Source organism: Falco rusticolus, chromosome 9 (assembly GCF_015220075.1).
Source record: "Falco rusticolus isolate bFalRus1 chromosome 9, bFalRus1.pri, whole genome shotgun sequence".
Classification (NCBI taxonomy): Eukaryota; Metazoa; Chordata; class Aves; order Falconiformes; family Falconidae; genus Falco; species Falco rusticolus.
Genome location: NC_051195.1, coordinates 46,240,369 through 46,254,094, shown reverse-complemented (window position 1 = coordinate 46,254,094; position 13,726 = coordinate 46,240,369). Strand labels below are relative to the sequence as shown.

At 47.3% G+C, this 13,726-nt stretch overlaps 1 protein-coding gene across 3 annotated transcripts in view; it reads right to left on the bottom strand.

The window, feature by feature from the left end:
- Positions 1-467: 467 nt before the first annotated feature.
- RABL6 (RAB, member RAS oncogene family like 6) overlaps positions 468-13,726 on the bottom strand; it is a 58,690-nt gene continuing 45,431 nt past the window's right edge. For all 3 annotated transcript variants that reach the window (XM_037399607.1, XM_037399608.1, XM_037399609.1), the window contains 5 exons: positions 8,005-8,217; positions 6,987-7,338; positions 4,959-5,130; positions 3,205-3,254; positions 468-2,597 (listed from right to left, as the gene is read on the bottom strand). In XM_037399607.1, coding sequence (XP_037255504.1) covers positions 2,400-2,597; positions 3,205-3,254; positions 4,959-5,130; positions 6,987-7,338; positions 8,005-8,217 — 985 coding nt within the window. In that variant the 3' untranslated portion in view covers positions 468-2,399. The remainder of the gene's footprint in view (positions 2,598-3,204; positions 3,255-4,958; positions 5,131-6,986; positions 7,339-8,004; positions 8,218-13,726) is intronic.

Below are 13,726 nucleotides of genomic sequence, written 5' to 3'. Positions count from 1 at the left end.
CTCATCTTTCCTTCTTTTTGCCTCAGCTCCTTGTGTTGACAAGGAACACGAGCCACAGGGAGTGTAAAGGCTCCTACGGTGGTCAAATCTGGCCCGGGTGAAAGACAAACCAATGCCAACATCAGTGTTTCCAGGGGACTCGGCGCCTGTACAGCCTTCTGCTCACCAAGAGCTGCATTCGCAAGGAAGCAGAGCTGAACAAAAATGCCATCTCCCTTATGCTGTGTGAAAACAACAGCTTTCTCAGGACAGATTTCCGTTTTGGGGAAAGAACTCAGGTATTTTACGTTCAACTTTCTTTTTTTACACTGTTTTTAATTTAGCGCCCTGTTCCGTGAAGTGCAAGAATGCAACAGCATGAGGAAGGGGGGCAGTGGGATGTCCTTCTGTGAAACAGTTCTGGAGGGACACACAGCTCCCAAGTCCAGGCAGATATGCTTGTGGTGGAGAAGAAGATGTGCAGAGGCAGTTGTACAACAGAGCTTTATAGTCAGAATGGATTGTACCAGTTTTTTTTCAATGCAAAATGGAACATGACCCAAAATCTTCACAGAACAGAAGCACTTTCAGGAACGCAGCCAGCTGAAGTTTGAACACCAGCCTGCTTTTTCGCAAGAGACCGCAAACCATTCACGTCCCAGTCCACTTTTTCCTGCCCAGATGTGCAAAGTTTGAACTGTCCCATTCAAGTGTCACATGAAATGTAGCAATGCTCAGAGAAGTAGGCAAATGCTAACGGCAAACAGACCTGAACAATATACTGCTCATGCAGCAGAAAACCCAGTTTTATAGAGAAACAGTTACAAGTGCATTTGGGGGCTGGGGGAAAGAAAAAGAAAAATGGAGCAGGTAACTGCCTGCTGGTCAAGACGACTCTGGAGGGGATAATGGATCAAAAGAACACATTGCTTTATAGGGATGTAGAAGGAAACCCCAGGTTTCATGGTTGACATTTTACAACAAAAAGGGGAGAGGGAGAACAAAACCAAACCTCAAATCAACCTGCAAGCAACAGAGCAACATAATGCACAGAACCTGGAGGGAGCTTCACCATCCGAGCTGTGAAAGGGACACCAGAACCAAACCAGAAGGGAGTACAGAGAACTAACAAGCTCCATCCAGCACAGGGGCTGCTCACTGAGACACAGACAAATGCGAAGGGCTGGCCTGTAGTGCCTATCCAACGGCAACCGATGCTGCTGAGCAGGTACTAATCCACCGGTTGAAGTTCAAAACAAAAACCAAAAGGCTTCCCAAACTCATGGGGTAGGAGGACGCTCTCCACTTGGGGCAGGGAAAGGCAGCGTGATGGCTGCTGGGAGGCTCGGCCCAGGAAACACGGCGGCAGTATCGACAGAAGCGGGACCAGGAAGGATGCTGTCTGAGCTACAGCGGTTGTCCCTCTTGGTATAGAGGGGCAGCCAGTGTTTTACAGCGTGACTGTAAAATGCCTGAGAAGCAAATGCCTTGCCATGCTAACACTTCCCTGCTGACAGTCCTGAAGCTCTGGATATCTTCGTTTCCACACGAAAGTCATGTCCCTGAGAGGTACTAAAGGGAGGGGATTCTAGTATATGCAAATTCAAGGGTGGGAAATGCAGAAAAGCACTGATTTTTCTCTCTCTTTTTCAGGTTAGATTTGCACTTTGCATTGTTTTCCCAAACTGCATAGCAGCTTACGTGTAGTGTCTGAGACACTGGGGCCACGGAAGTCAATGGGGCTTCATGAATTCCAACAGCAGCACCAGTGAGTGCTAATTAAGCTGCTGCGCAGAAAGGTCCCGTTCAAAGGACTCCAAAAATCACACACACTCTCTCTCACTCTGGCCCTGTGGCTGCTGTTTTAGAGAGCTGTACCATAGCATGATCTGCTCGATTTAAAGCTCATCAACTGCTGGGTGGAGCAATGGCCAATACTACCTTTCTCATTAAAAAAATAGGAAGGATAAAAAGTTAAAGACTTGAGACAGGCGAGCACGATGCATTCATGCGGCATGTTTTGTTGCACTCCTCTTAACAAGACAGGAATTTCAGGCATGTAGGAGAGGAATATAGCAGGGGCAGAGCAGGAGACAGGCCCCCTTTGCCTCCCACAACCTGCCAGCTACCCAACAGGGCATCTCTGGAAGGAGAAAAAACAACAGCCTGGAAGCGGGCCTGGGAACTGTTCCCTGAACCTCCCCCTTACTCAAGTACATCTCAGCTGGATTTTCTTTGTGTAACAAATGCACCAGAACAGCACAGACAGATGTAAAGCTTTTGTTTTGCCAGCTCTGTTTTGAAAGAATATACGGCAAACAGCCAAAGCTTTACACATCTGCACCTGTCCTGGTGTGACTTGTAAGAAAAGATGGAGACAGCCACGATAGAAGAGTCCGCTGCACACACATGCAGCCAGCCTACAGCTCCTCATAGTCCCCACCTCCTCGCGGCTTGCTCATGCTGGCTCCTCCTCCTCCAAGAAAAGCCTCAAGTTCATCTATCTCACTGCTTTTCTCCTTGCTCTTCTTTTTCTTTTTCTTTTTCTCCTCTTTGCTGTCCTCCTTCTCTTTGCTCTTCTTGTGTTTGCTCTTCTTTTTCGCAGACTTCTCCTCCTCCTACAAAATGAGAAAATTTTTATTAGTAAATCCTCTGAACGTGCCAGTAACCCTGCATATACGGTCCTGAAACTTGGCTCCGACGGGAACCTTACTTAGGGCAAAGCATCTACTACCAAGACTGGCTTGGATTTAATTCCAGAAGACCCTTCTGTGAGTTTGGACAGAAGAGAGGAAAGACCATCTGGTTTATACATAGTCTGTCAGGCAGTTTGTGCCTGACCATACCACAGTATTGGACAGGCAGAAATGTCAAAGACAAAGCCTCCTGCAGACTTCCCTCGCTGCCTCTGAGATTAGGTCTGTCAGGGACACCTCTTTGCTGGGAAAAAGTCATGGTGCTATCAACAGACTCAGCCCAGCAGAGATGCACTGCTCTATTTAATCCTATATTGTATAAACTCACACACTGCTTTTTCAAAATTCAACTGTTCTAAAAGCTTGCTTTTAAACTTTGTGGTCTGCAGAGCCTAGAAGGCACAGATCCAGCCATAGGATGCCAGAATGGAAGGAAGTCCACCAGGTACACAGAGTACACTGTAGAAGGCCACCCCTCTCCTTGGCTGGTAGATAATATGGCAGATAGCTCTCAATAATTAAATAGTACCTCTTTGCTTTTCTTTTTCTTCTTCTTTTTCTCCTTAGAAGGTTGTTTATCTGTTCAAACAAAAAAACAACATTTTTTAAAAATCAATTTAAAGTGTAAGAGATGCAATCCTGCCCTGTCCTGATTTCTGGGAACAAAACGCTCCATCCTGGAGCCCTGTGCAAAGGCAATCCCACCACCTCAGGACAAACTGCCCCTCTTCAGAAACCAACAGAGGCCCCATCAGTCACACTCTAACTTAACCATATACAACAAGTTAAATTATTATCTACATTATTCTGTGTTATGAACGCTGGCCTGGGCGTTCACTGTCTTCACAGCTACCAAGAAACAAATACAGAGACCAGCCCTATAAACTGGTCCAAAGGTCAAATTGGGGACCAGCTTATTATTTCCAGAACTGAAGAAAAGCTCCTGGGAACAATTTCTCTCTGACCACTAAATATTCCAGGGCAAATGGAAATCCCACCAGGCACGGTTTGTGCTTCTGCGAGTTGAGCTAGTGATGGAAGGCCCATTCAGGACACGGTGCCAGCAGATGGGAGCACCCTGACAGCCTAGCACTCACTGTTACTCAAACTGCACATGGACATTGTATTACGAGGCCAAAGCACCAGTGCTGCTCCACAGGGGTGGCTACTTTGACAGTATCAAATGAGTCCCAGCATCCATCACATCAAAACATTTGTCCCAAGTTAATTGTGGCTGCTGACTTTGCTGAATGGCCACTGCCTTTGCACAAAACCTCGAACAGGAGAGCATCTACTTGGCTGTTTCACAGGAACTTTATAACTGTACCATGTTCCACACGTGGTATTCGATTGTCAATGCTACCTACGCACTCTTCTTTCCTCAGCTGATCTGTAAATACAAGTCAGCCACGGAGAAGCCCAATTGCCGGTCAAGCTCCAACTGACTGACTACCAAGATATGTTTTTATATTTATCCCAGAAAAAGGAGACAGGAAGAACCCACGTTGAATTATTAAAGATGCTAAACTGAAGTTAAATTATTGACCTGGGCCTCTGCAGATGCACTTGCTATTTCAAGCTGTGCTGTTCAGCAACTCAAAGCGACAAGCCGATGAAGCCATCGTAGCCTGTGACACCTTGCTTACACTTTCGGAATAGCTATTCAAAGATATCTCTCTTTTAGCGCTGCTTACAGCTTTTGCGCCCTGTAAGCCTTTAACTTCCCATCTTTCATGGTGACACTGGGGGCAGATATATAGGAAGTTGTTTTGCAGCAATGCCAAGGCAGCAGAAATTATCTGTGTGAGTAAGGTATGTTCCCTCAGGGGATCGGGGTGGGGGGAGCTTGAGGAATGCTTAGGTTGTGGTCAGAACCCCACTTCACCTTTCCCAAAAACAGAGGAGCAAGCTGGAAGGTTATCCAAATTCTTGAGGGAGTGGGCACTGCAATGCTGAGCACCACTTCCCAGGCATGCAAGACAAGCAGGAAGCCTTGTACAGAAGCAGCCTGTGAAAGATGTGCTCCTGCTTCCAGCTGGGACAAAAATAATACATGGCTGATGTCACAGACAAGCCAAGCTCCCCACCTCCCCACGGGGAAAAACTTAAAAGAAAGTTATTTATGCTGTGTTAAACTGCATTAAAAACTCACACAGGGCACTGCATGAAGTCATAGGGTATTTTATTTAGTGCAAATTGGTTTGCTTACACCCTGGAACTATTTTGGAAAAAACCAGATGCCTAACAAAATCAGCAAGAGTGGAAATAAGGTGTGACCTTTACCTTCCTCACTGCTCTCCTTGGGACCAGTTTCTTCCAAACCCAAACCAAAGAGATCTGAGTCATTTTTCAGTTTAAAGGAGTGGACCGTTGATTTCACAGGTTGGGGTGGCTTTGCCAACGAGGTATCATCATCAGATATTTCAGAGAGATCTTCCCTGACTGGGAATTCATCCTAGAGACAAGAACAGGCATACAACACCGACAAATCTTTCAACCAAAATCTTTAAGCATTTTCTACACAAAGACGTCAGATGTTCGCAGGTGGGGAGGAGGGAAGGAAATGGTAGCTAAACCGAACTGTTACTGCCTGGAAATCAATGCTCTTGATTTTATAAGCTCTATTTATTTCTTGCCTCAGTAAAATGCCTCAGTAGCACTGGTACTGGAAAGTGTGCCCTGATAACTTAGCATTCATGCTACCAAAATCAAATTCCTGATGTAAAGGGATTAAATGAGACCTTCAACTGCGTTAGCTCAACAGCACCAGCCTCTAACTGCCCTGGGCAGGCACCTCTGTTTTGGGGAAAATCAAATCCAATAAGCTGAAAACTCAGCTCCAGACCTGACAGACAAAAGCTTTTTGCTGTGTAGCTCTGTGGAGTCTCACGTACCAGAGGCACCATGCAGCAGGGCCAAGGAAGTGGGCTGTGTTTGCAGAGTAACTCCTTCACTGAGTCAAAAGGGAACGTGCTCCCGGGGCAAACTTGCCCCTTCAATGTGGGCTAAACCCCAGGATGCTGCAGAGACTGGATATCAACCCCAAAACCCCCTGTCTCTGCACGATGGGAATGGAAATGAAGTTTAATGACCTTCTGATACCTGCCAACCGATCCTCTCCAGAATTTGTTAACCACCCTTTTTTTATATCGTCCGTACTGACCAAACACAGCCTTGCTCTGCTGCTCATCTAGGCAATGCTCCCCTTCTCCCTGCTAATGGTGGTTTTTACGGCTTTGCCTGACCAGTAAACCTTGCAGTTGAAAAGCATTCACAAGCTGTGGCGCATCTCCCTGACACTGTTGCAATGGTAACAGCCCTCACAAATCCTGCTTCTCATCACTGCATGCTAAGAGAAGTAAAGTTGCTCCAAATACTTTTGCTTTCATATTGAAGTGTCAAGAAAAGCGTGTACTGAAAATACTAAACAAATGGAAAATTATTTCATAAACAACATGACGCATAGGCAAGGTCAAAGAAACTGGGACAACAGTCCTTTCTGCAGGATTCTGGAATGATGCAAACACATCAAACACTTCTGAACACCAGCTAACCCAGACACCAGGAGTACCCCTGAACAGCAACTGCCCATCCCAATCACAGTTAGCAATTTCTAGAGACTGCTCTGCTGGCTGCAAGTACAGATCTCTGAAATGTGGGATATCTGGAGTCACAGCACAAAGTTCCTACCAGCCCGGAGAAGACACCTGTGTTTTCTCCACCTTTACTACATGACAGGTGCAGAAGGGACTCCAGCTGCGCCGGGTGTTTGAGCACTGAGCAGCTTCCCACGTGCTGCGTGTCACAGACGTTACAGCTCCCCTGGCTATATGGAAAGTCCTTCTCAGGCAGATTCTCCTACTCCAGTAAGAAGCTTTGTCAAGCAAGTTTTGTTATGGCCTTTTGATTGCTGGATTGACTGTAGGGATCTCACTCTCCCTGGCACGCACACACTTCTACATGTTAAACTTTGGGTGAAAAACCATCAGCTTTGTATTTTGTTAGTATATTTGGTAGACGGTATTTGTGTTTCATACCTTTCATGCTGCTGGACTGACCATGCTTTGGACTTACTGAGAACAAACAGCACATTAAAACCCATAAGCACAAACTTTCTTGCCACGTGGCTTCGACAATTAGAGCATTAGTGGGTTTGTCCTTTTATCAATCTCTTCAGGTTGCTTAGCACCTGACTTGTTGCGATTGATGCTGAGAGATGGGAGAGCAGATGAAAGCTCTGCTCAGTGAGATGCCTCAACACTTCAAGCTCAGCTTCACAGCAGTGCACAGCGATTCATGCATGTTATTTACCATTTTCTTCTTCTGGCTGTCAGAATCCTCACTTTCAAAGTCTGGGTCATCCATAACAAATGAGAGCATCTGAGTAGCTATTGGTCCCTCTTGATCACTGTCAGACTCCTCAGGCTTTTCCTCTTTGACCACTTTCTGCTTGAGAGCATGTCCTTTGCTTTGGGAAGTGGTCTTTGGGGCCTGGGTCGCTGCTGGGGTGGCAGCGGCGGCAGCAGCTGGCAGGCTAGCGCTGACCTTGCTGCTGCTGTTTCTTTCGGACCCAGAACGTGGAGGTAAACTGTCAGGAGGCTTCAGGTCAGTTGCTTTGGTCAAAATTGCTTCATTCTGGGGTTTCAGAGAATTTCTGGAAGACCTGAGAAGAAAAAAACCAAGTTGTCAGAGCCTGTCCACACCCGCTCTGTAAAGCAAAGCATAATGACCAATTAATAGCTGAGGCTGTCTCAAGAACTGCAATGTGTATCTCAACAGGAGTGACAGTCCATCCTGGGGTGTGTGGTCACACACCACTCAGAGGCTGAAGACAACCCTCGTGTCCCTGGGGATGCTGACGTACGGTGCCTGCGCCAGTGGGCCGCACCTGACTGTCACCCGCAGGATGTGGTACACGGAGTACATGATCCAGTTGATCGTTCTCCAGCACAGGGTGTGGTGAATGACACCCACTCCCTTCACCACAAGGCTCGACTCCTCTGTCCTTCTCACACCGCTATGAACGTCTGTTCGAGCGCTCAGTTACAGCCTCTTGTTCAAACTTGAGAGAAAGGCTGGGCCAATTCCCAAGCAGAAATGTACCAGTGACCATGGCAGCACGGTGCTCAAAGGCACCCTGCCGAGGTGCGGTGCAGAAAACACTGCGTAAAACAGTCACCCCTAAGTAAATACAGCCCCAGTTTACAGCTGAAGGAACAGGCTGATGGAGGCACCAAGATTTTCCAGAACCCACACAGCTGTCAATGTCAGGACCCAGAAAAGGCCCAAGTTTGCCAGCACAACCCCCACTTCAGGCTGTCCTTTGTACCTTTTTTTTTCTTGCTCCGTGCTGATGTCTTCATTAGGTATGAGTACAACCTTAGAGTCCTTCACCTCTTCCTCCTCCTCACTGGAAAGGGTGACATTCTTGCTGGGCACCCGTTCTGTTGCCAGTATGGGTCTGCTGGGGATTTTGTCATCCAGATCCAGGTCGTCTTGGAAACCTGCCACCATAGGGTTCCCCCCGGGCACCTCTCCATCGCTGCAAAATAGACGACGATCAGACACAGCATCCTTCGGATGTGCTAGGACAGACATGCTTCCCCCTGAAAGCAGACTGCCGCTTGCCTAGTTTCTCCAGCCAACTTCAGGGTCAATGTCCCTCAGCCCAGGGCAACTGCACTGCCAGCCTTCCCCCTGAACACTGCCCAGCTGCTGCCCCGTTCAAGCTGGACCTGCAAGCTGCAGCACTGGCACAAACCCTGGACAAAATGGGCCCCAGAAGGATGCGTCACACAGTAGCTGCTACTGCTCAGGCTGGAAATAAGCGGCTGGAAAAGGTGAGCAAAAGGTGACTACAGAGCAGCCTGTTGCTTCAGCTTTATCAGTACATCCCCAGTCCAACATGCAAGGATCAGTCAATTAAACTGTGGGAACTGCCTGCCCTAATCCCCACATCTTGTAATTAAACCTGATCATACACTGCCACTACTATGGGAATTCACTTGCAGCTATTAGCTTCCTGGAATTATTTCTATTTCTCTGGTGCTCCCTGAAGCAGGCAGCTACCCAGACATCATACCCATGCTTTAACATTCCCCAAATTAAATTAACTTAAGGACACGCTTTTAGAGCTGGGAGTCTGTCAGACTCCCTGGATGTAACACAGTTATGTGTTCAGAGGCCTCCTGATAGACAGCTTCAGAGCTAAAAATACTAGCTGAGGATTCTTGTCTGTATGTCCCCAGGACTCAACAATTTTAATACTTTCTGAAGGTTTTGCTCATGTCAGGAATACAGGTATTTTCCCCAGTCTTGGCTGATGAGCCTTCCTATCACTTTCCCTCATTCTGTTTGCTTTATCCACAACAGATACCCAGCTCCTTCCTGATAACCTACCATACACAATACTCACTGTCCTTTTAATAACTTGATATGGATTGTACAAACACAGCCTTCATTTTTACACAGAGACAAAAAAATTATTATAGCTTGGAACAGATTAGATTTCAGAGGCATAAAAGGAATCACAAAACCCTGAAATCCTTAATCAGAAAGAATGTGGCGTTCCCAGTAACTAGCACATGGCCAGCACCAGTCCGGATGATTGTACTACTCACTCTGGCTCTTCTTATGGCTAGTTACTGTTTACAGGTTAGTTTTCAAGAATTAATCAATCTGCCAACGGATAACGGAGTTCTTTGTGACATATGGGACACCATGCTTTTGACAACCGGTGCAGCACATTGAGCGCGATTACAACCAATGCTTGTCTGGGTTAGAGTGCTAAGATCAGCTAACGTCCACTCCCTCCTGCTTTTGGTGTGGATCCCTCTGCTTTCAGGACTCACAGCACAGCTCCCAGCTAAGCAGAGACAGGCGGCTGAAGAGCCCCTTCATCCATAACACTGCTGCTCTCATACCAAGCCAGAAAGGAGGCACACAGCCCATCTCACACAAAGGAGAAGAAAACTGGTGCCCAAAACAGCCTCCAAGGTTGGAGGAATTACAAGAGAGTGATTTCCGAGGTCTGCGAAGCACTGGCAGGGTTTTCTCTTGACGTGTGCTGAAAAGAAAATGGAGTTGCAGCCTAAACATGGCAGAATATTAGTCTGAACTACTGACATTACATTTCTTTAACAATCACTGCTCTGTTAAGCATGGAGATCTTTGGAGGCTGCTGCCACTGTCCTTTGACTATACACCACACAAGACCTGCAGCCTTTAAAACATTCCCAGTCTGAACAGAACATCCACATGTGTACACACACCCGCATAAAGTGGGTCATTTCCCTTTGCAGTGAATACACTGCCTCCATCTATAACTTCCACACAAATCGTTGAGTGACAGCTTAAGAGCAAACCAATGCAGTGAATATATGTCAGGAAAATCACTGCTGCAGTATAAACAAGGTCTGACAATGCAAAATTAGTATCAGCTTGTGGTCCTGAGGTTCCAGCTGGAAGGAATTCAGAGCATGCAAAAACAAGCACATTGCACCACTCTCTCCAACACCTGAAATGCTGCCAAGCCTGTGTTACTGTTAAGCCAACGTGTTTGCAGGCGCAGGTACCCACCAAAAGTGACTAGGCTTGCTGAGGTCTGCGTCTGAGCTACTGATCAAAGAGCACATTGGGGTTTCCCCAGTAAGTCCTCCGTCACGTACACAGAATAGCTGCTGGTGATGAAACAAATCCTGCTGCAACCGGAGAACACTGCCTCAAACCCAGACTGACCGTGTTCCACCAGCCCTGCCGTGCAGCCAGGGGAGCCAGCCCCATGGGCAGTGAGCAGAAAGAATCCTCTTGCCACATCAATTTTTGCCCTAGAGAAAGAGGAAAACCCCAAAATCTTAATAAAGCAGATAAGCTGAGGGAATCACACACTGCAGGATGAGCCTGCATGCCTGTATTCTGCAAGATGGGGGTCTTCTACTGTGAACCAGCCAGTGTCCTCAGCTTCTCCTGCTTGGTCTAGTGCAGCTGGGTACAACTACATAAATAGCAGGTGACATAAAAGCAAAGAATCAGTTCAAAGCCTTTCAGATGTAAGGACAAGGAAATCTAATCAATGTTTAGGATAAATGTCTAGTGATGCTGAGAAGACAGATCAGGAATACCGTTAGGTACAGCATAAACTCACTTCCAGACACCTACAGTCCACCGCTGGACCTAGGCCAGCCTGACTGGGCTAGAGGGAAGAGGAGAGCCCATGTGGAGCCAGATTAGCTCCTGCAGTGCAGTCACATACGCACTGGTTCAGGGCATCAGGCTAAAGAGCAGCAAATAAAATTCTAAAACAGCAAACTGGGAGATGGAACTGCCTTCCTAATTAACTGGTAAAGAAACTGTTCTCTTTATTGCAAACTAGAGAACCGTCACATGCCATTAAACAAAACCCAGGACTCCATTAACCTCTACAGATCTGTGCTGGGATTTAGCTATCGCAACAAAGAGACATCAGTAAGTGCTGGAAGTCTCAGCAGCTGTCTGATCTTTGGGCAAGAGTAGTCTTGTTCCACAGGCATGAGCACATTCCTCACTGATAGTACGCTTAAAAACCAGTGCTTTTTTCTAACATTACTGCTCTGTGTCAACTCTTGCTCCATTGTTTAGAGATGTTATGCAGTAGGGAACGGGAAAAGGTCACATGACATCACTGCAAAAAAATCAAGAATTCCCTACGTCAACAAAACGGACAAGAAATCCCGGACTTTACAGCCTCTTTCTGAAGCTCAGAAAAGCAAACAAGTTCTTACAAACGAAAGTAAACATACCCTTGAGTTCAGGAAGCAGTTCGGTTACACAGCATAGCATGCTGCTTCCAATAAGAACAAGACCTTCCCCTCTTCCCCTCTATGAGAGGGAGCAGCTGGAGTGCATGGAGCTCTGCCTGGGGACGGATGAGGAGCCAACTGAGAGCTTATGGATTCAGGAGAGGACAGGTGAAGGTGACGCCACAGTGGGTGCCTGCCACAGGCTGCCTGACCAGGAAGAACAAATGGATCAGGTCCTCTACAAAAAGATGGGAGCATCCTCATGTTTGCATGCCCTGGTCCTCATGGACTTCAACTAACCTGATACATGTTGGAGGGACAGGACAACAAGATGTAAGCAATCCCAGAGGTTCCTGGAGTGCACTGATAGCTTCCTCCTCCGAGTGACAGAGGAGACAGCAAGGAGAGGTGCTTTGGTGGACTTCATACCCGCAAAAAATGAGGGGCGTGTTGGGAAGGTGAAGGTCAAATGCAGCCTTGGTGAAGTTTAGGATCCTGAGGGCAGGAAGGAGGGTAAAGAGCAAGCTGGACTACAGGAGAACAGACTGTGGCCTCTTCAAAGATTTGCCTGGATGAGTCTTTTAAGACCAGGCCCTGGAGGGAGGGAAGGGCCCATGAAAGCTGATTAATATGCACGGATCACCTCCACTAAGCTCAACAGCGGTTCATCTGAACAGATAAGGAGTCAGGCAAAAATGCTAGGAGTCCTGTGTGGATAACAAGGAACTCTTGGACAAACTCAAACACAAAAAGTAAACATAGGGGCGGTGGATGCAAGGATGGGTAACCTGAGAGGAGTAAGGAGACATCATCTGAGCATCCAGGGCTGAAATCAGGAAAGCTAAAGCCCAAAGGGAATTGAATCTGGCCAGGTGCAGTAGCCCGGACAAGGGCAAGTCATGTTTGATCAACTTGATAAAAGTCTATAATGTGATAACTAGCCTGGTAGATGAGAGGAGAGTGAATACCTGAACTGTATTAAGGTCTTTGACACCATCTCCCAGAAGATCCTTGCAGGAAGCTGTTGATGTACAGGCTGGATGAGCAGATAGTGAGGCGGACTGAAAACTGGCTAAATGGCTGTGCCCAGAGGGTGGTCATCAGTGGCATGAAGGCTAGTTGGAGGTCATACGGGGCCCAGTCCTGTTTATCGTCTTCATTAATGATCTGGATAATGGGGCACGGTATACCCTCAGCAAGTTTGCAGATGACACCAGACTGGGAGGAGTGACTGATGTGCCAGAGGGACATGCTGTCACCCAGAGGGACCTTGTCAAGCTGGAGAAATGGTCTAACAGGAACCTCCTGAAGTTCAGCAAGTGGAAACGCAGAGTCCCGCACCTGGGGAGGAACAACCCCAGGCATCAGTTCATGCTGGGGGCTGCCCAGCTAGAAAGCAGCCTGGCGAAAGAGGGCCTGGGGGTCCTGGTGAACGCCAACATAATCAGCAAGGTGCCCCTGCTGCAAAGAAGGCCAGTGGTATCCTGGGCTGCGGCCAGCAGGTCGGAGGTGATCCTTCCCCTCTGCTCAGCACTGGTAAGGCCGCATCTGGAGTGCTGTGTCCAGTTCTGGGTGCTCCTCAGTACAGGACAGACATGGGCATACTGGAGACAGGCCAATGAAGGGCCATGAAGATGATTAAGTGACTGGACCATCTCTCACATGAGGACAGGCTCTCCCACATGACAGCTGGGACTGCTTGTCTAGAGAGGAGAAGGCCTGGGGGGACTTTATAAATGTATTTAAATAACTGAAGGAAGGCGCAATGAAGATGGAGCCAGGCTCTTTTCAGTGCTGCCCAATGACGGGCAAAGAGGCTTTGTTCTTCACTCAGATGCAAGGGGAAAACAGCTTCCCATATTTAATTTTTTAAAACCAACAAAATCTCCATTAGGTTTGAGTGGTTTCACAAGGTAACTCTCGTGTTCTTTAGGTCAGAGATAAATTTCTGCAGCAGCACATTTTGTTGCAACTATAAAAACCTACCACTGCAGTAGAAGCTGATTATTAGGGACAGTGCTTACAGAACCTTTACATTGCTCCTGGGCACCATGGGGTAGTAATTGGCATCCTGAAGGCAATCAATTATTGCAGGTCATGGTCAGAACCACATCTACATCTCTGAATTTCACCACATCTGGCTTATTGTCGTAGGCCCTTTTTGGCAAGAAATAGAAGGTAAAATTGCCAGACCACCAAGAAAACTGTGTGAACTACATAAGAAACCAGAGCAAGACATGGATGCCAAGCTGCAGCAGAGTAATGAGCATTTGA